General features: G+C 57.7%; 2 protein-coding genes across 8 annotated transcripts in view; one reads left to right on the forward strand and one right to left on the reverse strand.

Annotated features, from left to right (window-relative positions):
- OS9 (OS9 endoplasmic reticulum lectin) overlaps positions 1 to 3,496 on the forward strand; it is a 33,466-nt gene extending 29,970 nt beyond the window's left edge. For 2 of the 4 annotated variants that reach the window (XM_077757590.1, XM_077757592.1), the window contains exons 11-15: positions 90 to 362; positions 871 to 1,060; positions 1,949 to 2,113; positions 2,286 to 2,398; positions 2,721 to 3,496. In XM_077757590.1, coding sequence (XP_077613716.1) covers positions 90 to 362; positions 871 to 1,060; positions 1,949 to 2,113; positions 2,286 to 2,398; positions 2,721 to 2,846 — 867 coding nt within the window. In that variant the 3' untranslated portion in view covers positions 2,847 to 3,496. The remainder of the gene's footprint in view (positions 1 to 89; positions 363 to 870; positions 1,061 to 1,948; positions 2,114 to 2,285; positions 2,399 to 2,720) is intronic. The other 2 variants (XM_077757593.1, XM_077757594.1) reach the window with 1 other exon arrangement.
- Positions 3,497 to 7,320: 3,824 nt separating this feature from the next.
- The window catches only part of AGAP2 (ArfGAP with GTPase domain, ankyrin repeat and PH domain 2), a 15,233-nt gene continuing 3,077 nt past the window's right edge, over positions 7,321 to 19,476 (reverse strand). The window contains exons 1-19 of one of the 4 annotated variants that reach the window (XM_077757586.1): positions 18,090 to 19,239; positions 16,308 to 16,366; positions 15,684 to 15,771; positions 15,415 to 15,500; positions 15,120 to 15,267; positions 13,925 to 14,059; positions 13,475 to 13,584; positions 12,908 to 13,066; positions 12,667 to 12,753; positions 12,476 to 12,580; positions 11,880 to 12,042; positions 11,659 to 11,778; positions 10,801 to 10,929; positions 9,815 to 9,874; positions 9,437 to 9,585; positions 9,235 to 9,325; positions 8,906 to 9,128; positions 8,529 to 8,784; positions 7,321 to 8,357 (exon numbers count right to left, since the gene is read on the reverse strand). In XM_077757586.1, coding sequence (XP_077613712.1) covers positions 8,115 to 8,357; positions 8,529 to 8,784; positions 8,906 to 9,128; positions 9,235 to 9,325; positions 9,437 to 9,585; positions 9,815 to 9,874; positions 10,801 to 10,929; positions 11,659 to 11,778; positions 11,880 to 12,042; positions 12,476 to 12,580; positions 12,667 to 12,753; positions 12,908 to 13,066; positions 13,475 to 13,584; positions 13,925 to 14,059; positions 15,120 to 15,267; positions 15,415 to 15,500; positions 15,684 to 15,771; positions 16,308 to 16,366; positions 18,090 to 19,164 — 3,486 coding nt within the window. In that variant the 5' untranslated portion in view covers positions 19,165 to 19,239 and the 3' untranslated portion in view covers positions 7,321 to 8,114. Of the gene's footprint in view, positions 8,358 to 8,528; positions 8,785 to 8,905; positions 9,129 to 9,234; positions 9,326 to 9,436; positions 9,586 to 9,814; positions 9,875 to 10,800; positions 10,930 to 11,658; positions 11,779 to 11,879; positions 12,043 to 12,475; positions 12,581 to 12,666; positions 12,754 to 12,907; positions 13,067 to 13,474; positions 13,585 to 13,924; positions 14,060 to 15,119; positions 15,268 to 15,414; positions 15,501 to 15,683; positions 15,772 to 16,307; positions 16,367 to 18,089; positions 19,240 to 19,476 lie in introns of those variants that run through there. The other 3 variants (XM_077757588.1, XM_077757587.1, XM_077757589.1) reach the window with 3 other exon arrangements.

The raw sequence follows: 19,476 nt of genomic DNA on the forward strand, positions 1-19,476 counted from the left end.
ACCACACGCCTGCCACCTTACGTCTGCCGCCCATGTGTCTCTGCTGAAACCCAAGCGTCCACCTCCTTCTCTGATTCCCGTCCGCCCAGGGGAAGCCAAACGGAGGCCCGGAGCAGCCTGCAGATGATGCCGCAGAAGCCCCTCAAAAGGAAGCAGAGATGAAGAAGAGTGATGCAGATCATCAGAACGAGGTAGAGGAGGAGGAGGAGGAGGAGGATGAAGATGAAGATGAGGATGAACAGCAGTTACTGGGAGAGTTTGAGAAGGAACTGGAAGGGATACTGCTCCCTTCAGACCGAGCCAGGCTCCGTTCTGAGGTGAAGGCTGGCATGGAGCGGGAACTGGATAACATCATCCGGGAGGTGAGCTCTGCGCTGAGCCCTGATGCAGCCTCAGCTGGCTGCCCCTTGGGGGCGGGGTGCAGGCTGCAGACTGGGGGGGACAAAGTTGGCATCCAGACCATGCAGGCACGGGACAGGGCCCACTCAGCTGGCAGCTGTTTACTTAATAAAAGGGGGGAGCAATAAGAACACCGGATCAGAGAGAGGGATGAGACTTTTTTTTAAATATTTTTTTAATGTTTATTTATTATTGAGAGACAGAGCATGAGCACAGGAGGAGCAGATTGACGGGGAGATACAGAATCTGAGGCAGGCTCCAGGCTCTAAGCTGTCAGCACAGAGCCTTGATGCGGGGCTCGAACTTACAAACTGCAAGATCATGATCTGAGCCGAAGTCAGATGCTTAACTAACTGAGCCACCCAGGCACCTGGAGGGATGAGACTCAGCTATTAGTCTCCAGTAGAGCATGGACCACTGACCTTCACTCCCCAGACCCTTGACTCTCCCCTCCTGCCTTGGGCATTCCAGACAGAGAAAGAGCTGGACCCAGATGGGCTGAAGAAGGAGTCCGAGCGTGATCGGGCAATGCTGGCCCTGACATCCACTCTCAACAAGCTCATCAAAAGGCTGGAGGAAAAACAGAGTCCAGAGCTGGTGAAGAAGCACAGGAAAAGGAGGGTTATCCCCAAAAAGCCTCCCCCCTCCCCACAACCAGCAGGTAAGAGCCATCAGACAGGCAGGGGCAGTGNAGGGTGTCCTGCTCTTTCCCTTCTGAGAGCGCTTACTCTCTTCCCTCTTTCTGGAAGGCTCTTCTCACTCCTGCCTCCTTCCCACCGCCTCCATCCCTTTGCCTGGCTACCTTCTATTCATCCTCCTGGGAGCAGCTTTAAGAGCATGTCCGTCTTGTTTTCTGGTTTGCTCCTGTGCACTGCCTAGCACTTTCCTGGCATATAGTGGGTGGCCAGTAGATATTAATGGGATGACCGTGAGTGAGCCTGTGTGCTGAAGACCACACACCTGTGAAGGGTGCAGCCTGTGAACAGTTAGGACTGCACACTGGGAGAGGCCCCGGCGGGTTGGGTGTGAATAGACAAGCCCAGCTGTTCATAAGCCAACTGCCTGGACAGACTAGAAGTTCTCCCTCCTTCTCGTACCCCCTCTGTCCATTCCACAGGGTCCTGTGAGATCAGACATTCCAAGTAGAATGTTCTATTTTCAAACCTTCCATCCCACTGTCTCTGTAAACACTAGAATGTCTTTTGAGGAGCAGCATGTGGAGTGCCAAGCCACAGTTTCCGAACCTGCTTCTTAAAACTTTTTTGTTGGCCCAGGTGGCCTGATTTTTGCTTCAGAAAACCCAGTCATTTTTCCTGTAGGGGACAGGCAGAATTATTGGTCCAGGAGGGAAGAGGGAGGCTGTAGTCGGGGGAGAGAGCTTTATAGGCTTGAAGGGGGCACTGCTGCGTCCTGAGCCCCAGTTCGTTCGCGTGTTTGAGGTGGAAAACTGCCAAAACCCGGCAGTGGCTTAGGGAGAGCTGACCACCACAGCCCCTAACCTGGAGTCACGGCTCTGCTTTGTGTCTCCCTGTGTGTCTCCCCCTCTAAGAGGAGGATCCTGAGCACAGAGTCCGGGTCCGGGTCACCAAGCTCCATCACGGAGGCCCCAATCAGGATCTGACTGTCCTCGAGATGAAACGGGAAAACCCACAGCTGAAACAAATCGAGGGGCTGGTGAAAGAGCTGCTGGAGAGGGAGGGGCTCACGGCCGAAGGTGGGCCCTGGGGCTGGCTGGCCTAAGGGCTGTTGGCAGGGCCTGCTGCCCGAGGTGGAGGGGCTGGGTCAAGGTGGACTGGAAACCTCGGCTGGGCGCCCGGGGGGCAGAGGCCCTGCACCGGAGCTCCCACCCTTCCTCGCCTCTCACTGCCCACGTGGCTCCTTCCCAGGGAAAATTGAAATCAAAATCGTGCGGCCAGGCGCCGAGGGCACAGAGGAGGACGCACGCTGGCTGACTGACGAGGACACAAGAAACCTCAAGGAGATTTTCTTCAATATCCTGGTGAGAGGCCGCCTACACCCCGCCCCGGACCTGCAAGCCTTGGCCCTGCTCTGGCGCGCTGGGGAGTCAAGAGCGCGCCTCGGGGCGCACTGGCCGGTCCCAGCCTCGCCGCCGCCTTCTGACCCTCTGTAATCCGAGGCTGGCGGCTCTGGTTCTGGCGGCCGGGTGGGCTGGTCCCAGGCCCTGACAGGAAACGCTCGCGAAGCGCGGATGCAGGGTCCCTGCCTTCCCCGCGCCGCCGGGCCGTGGATGCTCCGGGGCCCAGTGCGCTCATGGCTCACCGGCAGCGACCCCGCTCACCGCCCTCTCGCCCTCCCCGCAGGTGCAGGGAGCAGAGGAGGCACAGAAAGAGCGGCAGCGGCAGAAGGAGCTGGAGAGCAATTACCGCCGCGTGTGGGGCTCTCCCGGCGGGGAGGGCACGGGGGACCTGGACGAGTTTGACTTCTGAGACCACCTCTGCCGTGGGCTGGCCAGGGGGTCCCGAGCCTGCCTGGACGGGCCCTGCCTTCTCCCCCACCAGCCAGCCGGGCCCTGAAGGCGGAGCGGCAGAGCTGAGCTGTGGACCTGGCATCCAGCGCATCCTGCCCCCGCGGGTGTCGAGGGGCTGGGGCGGGAGCACGCCACCGCCTCCCCCCCCACCCCCACCGCTGCTCAGAGCTGCTCCTGGGCCTGTGGGGTTTGCTCTCCCGGGCTTCTCCCCACAGCCCCTTCCTTAGGCCCCACGCCCTGTCACCAGCCCCTTAATAACCTGCTGGCTCCTCCCCCCTCCCTCCCTAGAGCTGGGGAGATCTTTTGCGTGGAGGAGGGCAGGGAGGGCGAGAACAGTGGGCAGTTCAGCAGGTCCCCCACACCCTGCCGAACTGCTCCTCAGGGTCACCCCCTTCCCTTGGATTGGCTTCGGATTGCCTGCCCCTTTCCCCTCCCCCACTGTTCCCTATAATCCGTGCTTCCGAGTCGAGGTGCTTCTCCCTCTGTCTCCAAGGAAATGGGAGAGAGTTGCCCACCACCTCTGACACAATCCCACTGAAAAGGGTGGGTACAGAACCACCCACCTCCTTCTGGAACAATCAGGTTTCCAAATAAAGAACTGGACCATCAGTCAGTCTTTTTTTTACTTCATCCCAGGGGTAGGTGGCGTGGGGGCCCTAGTAGGCCTGAGGCCGAGTGTTCTCAGGGTGGAGAGCACACTCTCTGAGCCCATTCTGTGCTCTACACCCCCTAGGTGGCCTCTGTGGGGACTGGGGCATACAGGAAGAGGTGGGGACAGAGAAAGAAAGCCCACTGGGCCTGCCAAGGACTGAAACACCTGCAGGGGTCCCTCCTTTTCCTTCACTCGCCCCCACCATATACCCCAAAGCCAAGCGCACACCACAAAGTTACCCCACGGGGGGAATCGTCCCGCCAGACTCTCTCCCTGCAGCACGCTGCAGCTTGTGTTGGCCACCACACTCGTGCCCACCTGGCCAAACCACTTCGTTTCTCCCAGTAAAGACCCTACCCTCTGCCACACCCGGAGAGGGCACTGCCGCCCACACATGCCAGCTTCCTGCTATGCCAAGGGCAGGCACGGCTGGGTAGGTCTCTCCATCTCTTCCTCGTTGCCAAGTACAGACATTGGTCCCCTCACCGCACCCACCCCCACACACACACCTTTCCTTCCATCTCTGAGATGTACAGTCTTTCTGCCAAAGACTGCACTGACTCACTCACAAGGCAAGATAGAGGGCGCTGAACTCCCCGGTCTCCAGAGGTGCAAAGTAAGAGATTCAATTGTTGATGGAAGTTGTCTGAGACCAACCCTCTTCTTTCTGAATGTGGGCTGGTGCTTATTTTGCACATTATGCTTAAATTGTTTTCTTTAGAAATGTAAGGGCACCAGGGTGGCTCCGTTGGTTAAGTATCCGACTTCAGCTCAGGTCACAATCTCACAGGTCCGTGAGTTTGAGCCCCGCGTCAGTCTCTGTGCTGACAGCTTGGAGCCTGGAGCCTGCTTTGGATTCTGTGTCACCCTCTCTCTGCCCCTCCCCTGCTCACACACTGTCTCTCCCTTTCTCTCAAAAATAAACATTAAAAAAAATTTTTTTAAAGAAATGTAAGCAAGCGGACTTGTGAAATCCTGCTTCCCCCGGCCCATTTGTGTATGTCTCGGGGAGGAATGCTTCACCATGGGAGATCTGAGACCCCGCCCCAAGTGCAGCTGTATCCGAAATGTTCCAATCCTCACTCCTTTATTTACTATCAGTGGGGCCACTGAACAAGTTACTTGTTTTAGTTTTTGGTTTTGGCTACTTAACTTTTCAAGTGCTGCTTCCCTCAGGGTAAGTTCGGGATGATTGCACAGGCCTCTATGGTGGCTTTGAGAACTGAATGAAGTCTAGTGTGTGTGTCATGCTCTTAGCACAGCACCTGGCCCACAGGAAGTGCTCGGGAACTTCAACCAGCTCCTGAGCTCTTAAGAGACTAGATGGTACTTGGAGGCAAGAGTCTTAGAGGGAATCCCAAAAGCTGATCTGAAGCTCCAGTGGAAATCTTCTAGGATAGGGGAGCGGGAGAGACTGGGGCAGGAAAGTTCTCTTTGCTTTGATAGGGATGGACTCAACATGATCAGAAAGCGGAGTTCTGGAAACCTCGCTAGACTGAATCATCTCGTACCTTCAATAGTAAATTCCTTTTTGCTTTCCTTTGGCTTTTGGTGAGACATCCATGGAGAAAGTTGGTCTGCCCCAGCTGTGCTAAAGCAAGCAAAAAGAGGGGAGTGGGATGTGTGGCAGATGGTAACCAGGAGGGGGTGGTGAGGGAAAGCAGGAATCCAGGTGAGGATACCCAAGGCGAGCCAGGGAAAGTGGCATGGATGTAACCCCCACCGCTCCAGGGAGTCTCCTTCTAGAATCCTATTCTGCACAACCTGGAGGACTTGATGTTTTTGTCATTCCATCCACTACGCCCTTTATATTTCCCACAAGGCCGAAGATGCAGCCCCATGATAAAAAGAATTCCATGGATTACTTAGTGTTGGGATTTGCTGGGGGAGGGGGTTGCCGACACACTGACCACCATTCACCTGCTGGAAATGAAAGGAACTTCCCATGGGACTATAGTTCCCTGTGGTGATTTCATTCTTTCCAAGAATGAGGGGGTCCTTGCTTCCCCCTCATTCATAGTCTCTCACACTAAGCTTCTGAGGACAGGAGTGAGCTTTCACCACTAAGAAGTAAAGTGGAGATGGAGTGCCAGAGTCCAGGATCTCTGAGCCGAAAGACAGACGGGCCAGGTGTTCCTGTTGAGTCTTTTTTGCTACTTCCCCTTCTTCCTTTTGTTTGGCCTTCTCAAACGACACCCCTGCCTCTGCACCTGCATCTGTCACTGCACCTGCGTCCCTGAGTTCACCTTTCCCATGTCAGGCTGCTGTGCTGGGTGATCACCCAGCCTAGAATCCCGGACAATCAGGGCCTTCATGTGAAAAGGACCTGGACCCGCTGCTGCAGCCACACCTTGTTAGCTCGATGGCACACCTGCAGCTATACGTTGTCGTTGTGGGGCTGAGGGAAGAGGGGCCTCTACCAGAAGACTCCGGGCCATTGACTGAATGACAACATGCAGTGGCTCTGGCCCAACAGCACACCACCCAGGCCTTCTACCAGGGCAAATGCTTTCCGCTGCATTTGGACAGCAGGACTGGCTACACGCTTAACCAGGAGGCAGTGCAGCTGTTGGGGGGAAGCTCTGGCCTCAGTCTGCTGGGGCCTTGTAGATGACATGGAGGTGGGCAGATGTCTACTTCAGCTGGGCATGGAGTTTGCGGACACCAGGGACGTCTGCGGCTGGGAGATTTCTACCTCTGCTCTCCAGGTCCTTACTATACTGAGCCCTACTTCTGGTATCAAGTGCCTAGGGTGGTGCTCCATGGGCATTGCTGGGGTCCTTACCAGGTCCCTCTGAACAGATATTGTTCAGATTACAAAGAAACAGATGCCACCCAGGTAACCCGCTTAAGGCCACCCAGCCTTGGAGGGCCTGGTTTCAAATTCGGATCTGACTCCAAGGTTCCTGCTCGCCTCTCCAAGCAGCCCCTCCCCTGTCCTCAGAGTCCCCAAAGTTCCACACCCCAGCCCCTTCCCAGAAAGAGGGTCATCTTGGGAGTCATTGACTTTTCTACTCCCTGGATCCCCACTGTTGCTCTGCCCTGCCTGTTTCTATCCACTGCATGAGGTATCTGAGCTGCCACCCGGTGCCTGGATGTTGTGATGTCGCTCTGCCATGAGCCCCAGCAGAGGCACCCTCTGCTGGCACACTCCCACCTCCAGTTCCCCACCTTGACCAAGACCATTCCCTGACCGGCCTCTTCGAGAACAAACCAGCAGCTCACCCCCTAGACAAAAATCACTTCCTCTTTAATTGCTGTTGAAGATGATTCACACCACCTGCCTCAGAGGAGATGGGGCCTTTCCCCCTGCCCCCGTCCCTCTCCCCTCCCCAAAATTACCTGGTCCTTTGAAAAATATTTTAGCCGAGAAAAAAAAAAAAAGACCGGAAACCACTGACACAGAAGGCCCAAGGGCTGGATTGATTAAAGGAGGCGGGGCTGGGCCAGGTAAATCCACCCCACCACCCCCTTTCTGGGGATGGGGAAGGAGGCCTGGTAACCCTCCCAGCCACCTCACATCCTCTTAGCCCTGGCTGGGAGGGATCATGGGGTTGGGGGACGGGTCTGGAGCTGCTCCAGTGGGAGGGAGGGACTGGACAGGAAGAATAGTGGGGGAGGGGTCCCATTGTAGGGGTGCCCCCTGCCCCAGATCACCACGGGCGCTGCACAGTCACAGGTACGCAGTCACGGTCACAGACACTCACAACCCGAGAGCACCCCCACCCCACCCCACCCTCTGCCCACCCTGGGCTTCCNCTTCCCCAGCCCCTGCCCGCCCCTGCCCCCTTGTTGGGGAACAAAGCAATAAATTACAAGGTCCCTCCCCAGTCCCCTTAGCCCGCTCTGCTCCATCTCTTCTCCCTCCCAAGATACTAGTGAGGAGGGACCCAGGCTCTTGGCTCCCCGGGCCCTTTAGCTTCCATCCATGGGTGGGTGTGGGGGGACGTCCTGATTTCCACTCCTCATGGTCCCTTTCACGGAAAGGGTTGGGGACCCCCCTACCCCCTTGGGCAGCAGGGGTCCTGCCCCTCGCTGCCCTTCCCCCTTCATTGGGCAGTGAGATTAGCATGGAAGGGGTGGGGGCCCGGGTTTTGGCCCCAAGTCCCAGGGCTAGCCCTCCCACGTACTAACCCCTCCCCCTGGCGCGGCGTCTCCCCAGGAGCCAGCCTGGGTTTGTGCTCCACCCTTGGGATTGTCGAGCACAAGCAGGACTGGGTCTTCCTCCCTCCTCCCCTAGGGGGCGCGAGCGGGCATATCCAAGCTCCCAGGAGCAGGTACCGCGACAGGGCGTCCGCTTCCGCAGACACCCAGCGGGTAGACCCAGCGCAATCCAAGTGTGGAAAGGGTGGAAAGGGGGCTTGTTGAGCTGGGGTCTCCATGCCTCGTTGGGGAGAGGGAGGTGAGTTTGTGTCTTCTGGGAGGCGTGGGGGCTGTGCCCTCGTGGGGGAAAGAAGTGCTCCCGTGGGGCGGGGTGCGGTTTAGAGAGGTGAGTGGGTGCATCTGTCCAGCGGTCCACCCGGTGTGGTCGTGCCCGGCCCGTGTGGGAGTGGGGGTGTCTCTCCCGCTGGGCAACTATACCAGCGCGACGGGGGCGTCCGCACGGCCCATGCTGGCGGCGCTGCTCCGGCGGCGGGGGCTGGGCGTGGCGGTGATGCTGGGGGTGGTGGCTGCGCTGGGGGTGGTGGCTGTGCTGCCGCCCTCACCCGGGCAGCCGTGCTGGAGAAGGATGTCGGCGCACAGCTGGCTTCCAGCCTGGCGGGCGTAGAACAGCGCCGTGTGGCCCTGTGCGTCGCGGGCGGCCACGTCGGCGCCGTACTAGAGGACAGAAACGGCCGCGTCACCAAGCGTCCCCGTAGGGCCTACACTAGCAAAAATTCTCCCCCTTCCCAATTTCCAGGCCCGCTTCCGGGATCCCCCGCGCCTGGCTGTCTCCTAGGTGGAGCTTTCAAAGACCTCTTTCCCTACGCCCCCCCCCCCTTCACGTACCCACAACAGCAGTTGCGTGATGACCACGTGGGCGAGCTCGGCTGCCAGGTGAAGGGGGGAGCGGAGCTGCGGGTCCTCTACGCTGGTGTCGAGCGGTCCGTGTCGCGCATGGGCCAGAAGCAGGAGAACGGTGGCCACGTCCTGGGCCTGCACCGCGGCCCACAGCTGGCGGCCCAGAGGCTCCTCGGGAGTGCCCAGCGGCGCCAGGAATAGCAGCTGCTCGTACTTGGCGCGAATCCATGACTCCCGCTCCTCTCTGCAAGACCGTGGATGAACGGGAAGGGTTCTAGGGACAGTCACCCAGGACCTCCTCCCCTTACCCAGAGAAACCTCTCGGGATCCGCACACCCTAGGCGACCCCCTTCCCTCACACGTACCGCGAAGAGTCCCGCGTGGGTTTGGTGCGGCCCCGCGTGTCGCTCTCCCACACGCGGTTGGCCATGTCATTGCCAATGGCCGTCAGCACCAGGGTCAGCTCCCGAGGCCAATCGTCCAAGTCCAGCGAACGAACTCGGGACAGGTGTGTGCCCAGGTTCCGGTGAATGCCAGAACACTCGATGCAGATGAGTGCGCCCAGGTTCAAACTGGCCCATGTGGGGTCTGCGGAGGGAGTGCAGAGGTTGGCTCCTGGCCGGAGAGGCAGCATTCGCCAACTCCAGCGAACCATACTCCCTCCCAGACCCCTCCGCTGCCCCCTTGCGCTCACTGGGGGCCCCGCAGTCCACGCAGATAGAGTTGCCCTTGGCGTTCCGGATCGCCTGGATGGCCACTGCTTCACTTTGGCTGTCTGTGCGTAGCTGCAGAAAGGGTTGGGGTCTGTGTTGACTCTCCCTCTGAGCCCTTCTCCAGACTCTTGAGACACTCATGTCTGCTCTTCCCCAACTCTCACCCCGCCCCCCGACCATTACCTTGACCTTGCTGCTCTCACAGCATTGCAGACTGGCTAGGATCTGACTTTCGATGGCCTGGACCCAAGCATCCCGCTCCTCAAAACTGGCTGCCTCAAAGTGCCAAGTCTGACCAGTGCTGGACACGATCAGGAATTCGAAGTTTTCCTCTGGGTGGGGGATGGGATGAGGGTCAAGGGACAGAGTTCAAACAGGGGTTGCCTTCCCCAAACCCTTCCTCCCTGATGTCCATCCCAAGCCCCTGGGAGTGGGGCAGAGGGGTTGGGGAAGCAGAAGGTGTGGGAGAGCAGGAAGCCCGAGCACATGCAGGGGAAGGCAAGGGCACCCCCACCCATCTGCACCCCAGCTGAGCGCCCCTCCCAGCTCCCCGCTTGTTACCTGCTTTATAAATATTTCTTAAACTACCAAAGGATTTTAGTTTCCACATTTTGCGCTTGGCTGGTTTCCCGAAGCGAAGGAGATAGAGATAGAATGGAGAGCAGAACAGAGAAAGAGACCAAGAAAGGAGAAAAGGAGAGGCAGATGGAGAGATGGAGAGAAATAGTGACAGAGTGCCAGAGACAAAGCAGGACAGACAGATGGGGAGAGAAAGCAGAACTAAAGTCAGTGGCCCCGGAGCAGAGTGGAGCAGAAGCCAAGAGCCATGAGAGTAGGCAGGTCTGGAACCTGGGTCTGAGCACCCAGCAGAGAGCAGGGCGTGGGGACCGGTTATCATGACCAGTGAGGAGCCAGGTCTCTAAGAAGGGAAGGGATGGTCAGGATCTGAGTGAACACAGGGAGAGGGGACAGAAGCTGAGTCCTGGACCTGGGACAAGGGAGGCCTGTGGTTCCAGAGGAGTCTCGGGGGCCTGGGGAGGTCACTGGGGGCAGGAATGTGGATCACTGTGGTCAAGGGCTGTTGGGAGAGCTTGGTGATCATGAGAAGTTATTGGGAACAGGGACTGAGTGGGCACAGAGTCCAGCAGCTGAGGAGTCAATGGGGGACAGTGAAGTCAGGTGATGAGTCACTGTGGACCATAAGGGGGTTCTGGGTGTGGGAACCGGGATAAGTGGAGTTGCGAGCAGGAACAGAAACCGGAGGGTCATTAAGAGAGGTAGCAGGAGCTACAGACTAATGGGGGACATTGGGACAGGGAGTGGCAGGGCTGGGAACTACTGGGGTAAAAGGCATTGTCTGGGGAATGGGAGGAGGGATGGGAGCTGAGGGGTCCTCATCCATTTCTCACTAAGTCATGTGCACAGTGGTTATGATAGCCAAGCACTCAGCTCAGGCACTTTTGCTCCTCCTGAAGGAGCTAGGCCAGGGATCTGGAGTTAGGGGTGAGGGTCCAGGGTGGGAGTGGAACTGCCCACCAGGGCCTCACCTTCAGCCTGCCCAGCCGAGCCTTCAGTCTTGGATGGTGTTGTCAACTTTTTCCTCCTCTGCTTCTTCACCATGGGAGAAGGAGGGGGTTCCCGACTCAGGGGGCTCAGGTCTCCAGATGGGGTACAGTCTTAGGGAGGGGGACACAGCTGCCTCAGTTGCCCCCTCCACAGATTTCCTGATTCCTCCATAGCCTGTCTCCTCCCCTGAACTAGCTTTGGTCCCCCGTCCTCTCCAGGAGGTCCCCCTTGATCATTCCTGGGGAGGTGGGCAGATGAGTGGTTTAGAGTCAGACCTGCACTTAGATCCTGGCTCTGCCACTTACTGGCCTTGAGACCTTGAGCAAGTCACTTAATCTTCTGAGCCTCAGTTTCTTCATCCCTAGAATGGGGATAACAATCTTGACCTGACAAGGTTGTTGTGAGGATCATTTGTTACCATTTACTCGTTTTTTAAATATATCTATATCTATATCTATATCTCCAAACATTCCAAATACTGAGAGCTGGCTATGTGCTAGACAATGTTCTCAGTTTGTTTAAGCCTCAAAGCAACTTCTGAGATAGAATCTATTATCTCCATATTACAGGTGAGGAAACTGAGGCATGGAGAGGTCAAGCAACTTGCCCAAGTGGCAAGCCAGGATTTAAGTTCAGGCAATTTAGCTCTAGAACCCACTTGTGTTTAACCATTATGATCATCATAGTATGACCGAGCCTGGTGCCTGGCACCCAGCAGATGCTCAGTGTATCCACTCATGCACTGATTCCAGCCTCCCAGCCTCTACCCCAAGTTCATTTCCCACCCACACCCCATTCAGATCCGGAAGACAGTGGATGGAGAGTGGGTCCTCACTGACCAGTGCTGAGGGCTCGGGCCAAATTCCGGTCTGGCTTCAGCAGGTGCTTGGATGTCTGGTCTGGTGGTGGCTGCAGAGAACTGGGGCTGGGGCTGGGGCTGGGGGTGGGAGTGGTGGCTTCTGTTGGAAGGGGAACAAAATAAAGCTTCAGNCCCTCCCCCTCCTCCTTTTCCCTCCAGCTCTGGCCCCTTTCCTGCCTCTTTGTCAGAAGTCCCACTCACCAGGACCTTCACCCATCTGCACAGTGCTCATGTCCTTGACCAACCCGTTGATGCTGGCTGAGGGGCCAAAAGCAGAGATGGCTCTTGGGGGCCTTTTACCAGGGACTTTGACTGTCGTTCGTAGCAAGTCCATCTCCTTGCCATGGGTGCTGTGGATGTAATCCTGGAGGGGTACAGGGGTTGAGAGTACAGGAAGGCTGAGGGCCTTGGTGCTGCTGGAAAGCAGCCAAGAGTATGGGCTAGAGAGGGGACACTGTGTTTGGTGCTGACAGTGTTGGGATGAACTTTGAGGGGAAGGGCCCAACGAACTTGGCCTGGCACTGTCTCCTCCAGAAAGTATTCCCTGAACGGCAGACCAGGTGGAGGTCCTTCCTCCATGCTCTCCCACTAGACTGCAAGTTCCTGGGGAGATGTCTTTACTTTCCCATCCCCAGGATGGGTACAAGGTGGATGCCTCACACATGTTTGCTGAACTTAAGAGAACAGGACTACGGCTCCCCTGGAAATGACGTTTATGTGTGTGAGAACGTGGACTGGGAGAGGTGGAAGGGTGTCCAAGGCCAGCCAGTGTGGTCCAGCCAATCTTTGCCACTCACATTGATGCTGGGGTGGTAGAGGAGGAAGCCGTTACTGGACAGGGTCACGTATTTCTTCTTCCATTCTTTGTTCAAGGAGTTGCCACTTCGCTTCAGTAGGAAGCTCTGGAGTATGGAGAGAGACATGTGGGAGGAAAGCCGGTCAAGACCAGCCACCCACCCCAGCTTGCCCCAGCCCCTGGATCACCCACCTGTTTGATGGGGATGGCTCGCCCACTCCCCGTTGTCTCTCCCCGACTGTCCAAACTCCGCTTCTCAGAGTCACTGCCCCGACGATTCTGGAACGGTTATTGGCATCAGTTAGAGAATGGATAGAGGGATCCACTGATGGAAGGACGGGGAAGACGATGAAAATGGGCCCAACAGAGGGGTCGAGGGACCAGGGAAGATGGTCAGGGAACAGGAGGATGGGGGAATCATCATGTCCAATACCGCAAAAAGGCTGGTCCTGCGCTTGGCTGCCCGGTGCAGGGACCCTGGAGTGCTCAATCCGGCCACTGCAGCCGCTTCAGCTCGGAGCTCACGGTGACCAACATTGGGTGAGGATGGGAGGGAAGAAGAGTAGTCGCTAGTGTGGCCCCCATTGCTAGCCTGCGGACGGATGAAGGAGTCAGCAGAACAGTTTTTGCGATGCTCCCACCCCACCAAGCTGGAGTTACATCTAGCTATGAGGGATTTGAGACACTCCTTGAGCTCATCACCATTTATTTGTGTTATTATTAATAATAAAACTCCTCACTGTCATAGTGCCTTAGATTTTGCAAGTATCATGCCATATAATCTTCCTGAAACCTTGGGAGGTAATAATGACTTGCTCAAAGACCTTACAGCATTTTGAACCTGGTTGATTTCCAGCCCAAGACACTTTCTAAAAGTGGTGTCACTGTCATATCCATTCGCCCCCCCCCCCTCCAACCTCCTTAGGTCCTCTTGTTCTTGTTCATCAGCCCTCCTCTGCATCTTACCAGCCCTTCTGTGGACCCTGAAACCCCAACTCACCTGTCCAGCTACAGGAGTGGAAGCAGCTGAGTGGCTTGGGGAGCTGGGCAGGGACTTACAGGCAGCCAGAAGCTGTTGCTGTTTTCGTAAAGTCACCACCTTCTGGGCCACTAACGGAAGGAGGAGAGGTAGGATGCATGAGTGGGGCAGATACCTAAGACCCCCACCCCGCCTTTGTTGCCCAGTTTTGATAAATCCCCAGGAGATAACACTGGCCCAAACTTCACTATGGCCTTTGTGCCACCTGTAGCCTGGAGCAGCTCACTCAGCCCAGAAAGACCATGTGGTTATGAAGCACACCTTCTCTGACCTTCCCTGATCCCTCCTCCCTCCCATGCAGGCTAATTTCCCATCTCTCACAGAGGGTGGCCTGGAGGCCCTGAGAATACCCTAGGCCCTCAGCTCCTCCATTCCCAGCTTCCCACGTGTGCAGGGAGTCACCGTGCTCACCCTCCTGGAAAACCCGGTCCACATTGAGCCCGTAGGTGGCGCACGTCTCATAGTAGCTGCAGCGCTTCATGTCCGCGCACAGAGCCCTGGCCCGGGCATCGCCCACCACTCGAGGGGAGGAAGCACTAATCCTGTCTGAGGGGACAGGAAAGGGTCAGGATTGGACGAGCGGGCCTTTCCCTCACTTCTCCTACTTTCTTTTCCCTTTGACTTCCGTCCCAGGCTGGGTCCAGTAAGGACAGGCTGTGAGAGAATATTCCCTCCTCTTTGAATGCTGGGCCCAGCTCACCAGCCCAGCTGCAGTACAGTAGGCTGGGTGAGCTCTGTGCACGTGTCTTCAAAGAATACTCGAGAGCTGAGTAGAGCTTCCTGACAAGGTCTGAAATGGCTGAGATTCACAAGTGATGATCGCCCCTGCTCTGCAAATCCAGTGAGCCCTGAACTGAGTGGGAGGTCACCTGCTGTGTAGGAAAAGGTTGAATGTCCACGGGCAACAGGTGGACTGTTCACTCTGCAGCAAGGAATCAGGAGGCGAGCAGCAGGTGGAAACGGCATTCTGCAGGATAGGCACCCAGACAGAAAGTCCTGCCAGCCCAATACAGGTGGGTACAGGGCCCTGGGGGCATCGGAGAGCCTCTGAATCCCTTTTGAGAATTTTACAGTTCTGTAAAAACTCTCTGCCCTCTTTATTTTCTCCATCATTTCATTTGTGCTTTCTCTTTTTTAGATATGTTCCTTTGACAGGTGTCAGCCTGACCCAGCTGAAGCAAGGGGAACATGGAAGGCTTTCTGTCCACACTGGAGCCCGAGATTTTCTGTGTTTCCCATGGTGGTGACAGGAAATGGCAGTGTGAGAACACAAGGTAGGTGACATCTCAGAGGAATGGAGATTGCTACTATAGCTGTCCCTTCCTTCCTGAAGAGTCCTCTTTTCTCTGCTCAGACCCTGGGAAGATTTTTGGTTTTTGTTTTTTGTTTTGTTTGTTTGTTTTTACTTTTGCTTTTGTTTTGTTTTGTTTTTTTGATTGTTTTAATGACTCCCTTATTTGGAGATCGGCCTCCTTCCAGAGAGTTACTACAATCCAAGGGGCCATTTCCACACCTCACCACGCTTTCACCTATGTTGGGCAAATACCTCGGCAGCCATCTCAAGGACTCCCCTGAAAGCTATCGTGCTTCCCCAGACCCTCCTTACCTTGTGTCCCCACCAGTGCCAGTGCCAGGCCTCCTCGTCCTTCTCCCCGAAGGGAGCTCAGCTGCCCATGGAGACGACTCACGGCCTGGAAACTGTTTTCATCCTCCAGGCTGAAGACCAAGATCACAGCATCTGCCCAGCCTGAGAACTTGCGGGGCATGAGGGAGCAAAGGGAGGGTCAGACAAGTCCACTCCTCTGGACGCCATGCCCAGGGAGGTCTGGGAAACTAGAGCTTTCTCTCTTGGCCCATACTGACCCCAGCCAGCCTGCCTACCCCAACACCTTAGCCCTCACCTTGGCATCAGGTGCCCCAGCTTCCTCTCGGATCAACACCAGATGAGTCTGTCCATCCACCAACATCTCTTTCTTGTGCTGCTCACCTGTCCAGAAGGGTTGGAAGTGGTAGTAGGTCAGTGGTCACAGATCATGAAGCTTCCCTGTGCTTCTTATACTTTAGCTATTAGGGCTTCATCCTTTCCTCTAGAGGTCTCCAAAGCTGCCTAGTCAGTGATCCTGGATTCCTGACCCCAAACCTTAGCTTACTATGGCTCCTGAGAACTCACTTTCTGTCTTCTCCAGCACCTGGTACGAACCAGTCAAGAATCGGTGGATGAGTGATGACTTCCCACTCCTGGCGTCGCCCAGCACACCCTGAGAACAAGGTTGTGGAGCAGAGATTGTGAGAATTAGAAGGAGGCCAAATGCTTGGGTCTGAACACTCCAGAGAACTCAAAGACTGGCAGTGTTAAATCATCCAGGCAGGAGCCTGCAGGGACTAGCTGAGGGCTGGTCAGGAGAGAGCATTCCGGAAATTCAGGTAAGTGTGGTAAGAAATGATCCCAAGCTCAAAGTGGACCACAGGCTGAAGATTTTTGGCAATCCAGNCTGGTTGGAAAGTTTTAGCCAATTCTAGGCAACAGAACATGAAACTATAAAGGGGAGATGCCAGAAATGAGGAGAGGCCTGGAGGAGAACCATGAACAAACAAGAAATGAGAGTAGAGAAGAAAAAGTTGTAAGGATACATCAAGCCCCAGGAAAGTGCTACGAAGGCAGAATCTCGGGAGAACTAGAAAACTATTCCTCATTCCCACAGAGAGAGGGGCAGGAAGAGGTGACGGGGAGAGAGTTGAGTGAGGTGAGTGGGGATGTCAGTCTTCGTACAGACTAAGGGACTCGGTTACCTACCAGGCGCAGTTCAGGAATGGAGCGGCTCAAAGTCCATTCCTGGCTATTGACCACAGCCTCTGTAATAGGAAAGGAGCCGTAAGAGGGGATGCTCCAGGCCCAGGAGCACCCCCACCCCCTCAGCCACCCCTCCTCCTTTTTCAGCTTCCCTTAACCCCCAGGACTCTGCCTGGGCTGGAGAACTATGTAGAAAGGCTAGGTTTGAGAGTGGTCCCCAATCCTCCCATCCCAGCCGCTGGTCTCCCCACAGCTGTTGCTGCCGCTCAGTGGTTGCTTAGCAACGGAACCAGCTAGACAAAAATACTTCATTTGGCATCTCCCTTAAAGCACATCCCCAAACGTAAGTCCCTGCCCCAGATGGGGGGACCAGGGTTCTGACAGTGGTGGGTTTTTCCCTGTAGAGGAACGGCGGAGGGTCTCCTCCCTGCCGGCCTGACTTGGATTCCCCAGGCAGATCCTGGGAGGAGGGGCTGGGACACCTAAGGGAGTGGGTCTTCCTCAATCTCCATTTCACAAGAGAGAAACTGAGGTGAGGGATATCCCTCCCCTTTTTCAAGGTCAACAGCATGGTGGCCCTGACCGCTTCCCACAGCCCAAGCAGTGGAGCCTGGATTTGCCTACGCTTCCCTCTCCCACACCTTTCCCACAAGCACCCTCTGAAAGAAGTGTGGGGAAGGGCTCAGTTTCCTGGCCCGGAGAAGCTACAGGCCCGGGGGCGGGGGGTAGGATGCTCCTTCCGCCCGCCGGGTCCAGCCCCCGCGCCCGACACTGGCCGGACGTTCCCGGGGCGCCGCAGCTGCGGCGGGAACTCTGGGATCCGGAGCCATCTGCTCCCACCCCCTCCAGAGCCAAACCCCGGGGGCCGCCCCCGCTCCCGAACCCGCCTCCCCGGAGGGGAGTGTGAGCCGCACCAAGAGTCCCTAGCCTTTCTTCCAGAAAAAGTAAAAAAAAAAAAAAAAGAAAGAAAGAAAGAAAAGAAAAGAAAGAAAGACACCCCTCCCCCGAAAAAAACCACAGTACCTTCTCAGTACCCCCTCCCAAGTCTCCGGGGGTAAAAATTGCCTTTGCAGCAGTTCCGTCCCCCTGAGTCACTCCTGGGCAGCCCCCTGGGGGTTTCAACGCCGCTCTGGGGCCAGGGTGGGCAGTGGGAAGTGAGACCTCCCATCCGCCCCCTCTCGCTTCGCATTCAAGTATTCATCACGTTCCAGCCCCCACGCACTCCCGAACTGCCCAATCCACCTTCTCTGCGCGGAAAGAAACCAGAGTCCCTCCCTGCCGCCCCACTAGCCTGGTCTCAGCCCAGGGAAGACCTATCCCTGGCGAGCAGCTGCCTGCAAGGTCACTCTCCTGCCACCTGCCCCAAGTGCTCCAGAGAAACTGAGGCTTCCTCATTCCCTTCACCTTCAGCAGTCCTCGGGGCAAGGCAAAGCTCTGTTCCCACGCTCCCAGAGTCCCGCTGAGGCTGGAAGTGGGGTCTGAGCCTTCTCTGCGAGTAATTTCCTACAGTCTCTCTGACCAAGGGCATTATTTTCCCAGAAAGCTCTGAGGCTCTCCGAGTCCCTCTGAAATCAAGGCATCTCTCACGTCGCACAGTGTAGCCACCCACCTCCTTTCAGGACCCCTGAGTCTTTGCCCCAGTCCTTGGCAATGGAGTGAATCTGGTTCATCCGCCCACCCAAGAGAGAAGCTTCCTTAGTTCAATCCTGCACACCTCTCCTCCACCCCAAGCTGAGCATTCCACAAGCCCTCCCCTCCCTGTTCTCAGGCCCTGGTCCTACTCACTAGGGGAGGCGCGGAGCTCTGCGCCCAGCAGCTCCCTGGACCCGCTGCCAGAAGACAGGCCCGGGGGTCCGGGAGGGGGCCCGGAGCCAGGAGGCCCCCCTGTGCTCTTGGTGAAGATGCCGCTGATAAACTTGAGCATCTTGCGATCTCGAGTGGATGCTCGGCCCCCCTCCCGGCCCCGTTTCAGCCCTGGAGCTGGAGGCTCTAGAGTGATTGGAGGTGCAGGCCCAGTGGGCTGCGCGGAGGCGGCGGTGACAGCAGCGGCTGGAGCCGGGGTTGCTGGGAGGGTGAGCGGAGGAGGAGAACCAGCAGGCGGTCCCGGGTGCAAGTCACTGTTGTCCAAGGTCTTACTCTTGCCTTTCCGAGGGGACAGCTTCCCTCGGGCTCCGGACCCAGCCCCGACCCCACCAGAGGTCGTGGCTGCCGCTCCCCCTCCCCCGGCGGCGGCGGCCGCGGAGGCGGCTGTAGCAGCAGCGGCCGAAGCTCCAGTCCCCGCGCTGCTCTTTGACCCCTTGACCCTGGGCTTGCCTTCGCTTTCGGGCCATGACAGGCGGCTACCCGCGCCCTTGCCCCCGCCGGCTTTGGCGCCACTCGTGGTCACGGTCTTGCAAGGCTTGGGAGCCGGCGGAGGAGGCGCCACCTTGAGCCTCCGACTGCCAGTGCCGGGGTGCGGGGAGGACGAGCCTGGGACGCCGCCGCCCGCCCGGCCTTCAGGTTCCGGGCCCCCCCAGCTCGGGCTGCTGAGCAAGGGGCGCCGGGAGGTGGGGGCGCCCCCGGGCTTGGGGTCAGGGCTCAGCCCCCCGGAGAGCGGGGGCCCCGGAGGGGCGGCCCAAAGGGAGGGACGGAGAACACGCCGCCTCGGCCCGGAAAAGCAGTTNTGCCGCTTCTTGCCCGGCTCCTCCGCGCCTCGGGGGCTGCCTGGATCCCCTGTCTCGGCACCTCTGGTCCCGGGGGCGCCGGCTGCGGCCGCAGACGGAGAAGGCGGCGGCGGAGGTACCGACTCGAGCTTGACCAGGGTCAGCGAGATGAGGTAGGTCGTTGTCCGGCGCTGAAGAGCGCCCGCGCCCCGGCTCATGGGGCCCCGAGACCCCCGAGCTGGGGAGGGGAGGGGACTCCCCCGGACTGCTTCAGGGGGGCCCGGCCATGGGGCCACCCTCCTCGCTGCCCCCAGCCCCCGGACCCCNTGCTTCCCGCCCTGCGCCCCCACCCCGTTGGAGCCCCGGGACCTTGGTGCTGCTCCAGGGAGGCGCGCTGGACCTTGCACCCCGGCCTGGGTGGGGGCGCCGAGATGGGCGGAGGAGGGCGGGGAGGACAGTAGTGGGGGCAAATAGGGGAGAGGGAGGAAAAGGGGGCAGAAAAGGAGGCCCCGAGGCTGGGGGAGAAAAAG

Source organism: Crocuta crocuta, unplaced genomic scaffold, assembly GCF_008692635.1.
Source record: "Crocuta crocuta isolate KB4526 unplaced genomic scaffold, BGI_CrCroc_1.0 scaffold549, whole genome shotgun sequence".
Lineage (NCBI taxonomy): Eukaryota > Metazoa > Chordata > Mammalia > Carnivora > Hyaenidae > Crocuta > Crocuta crocuta.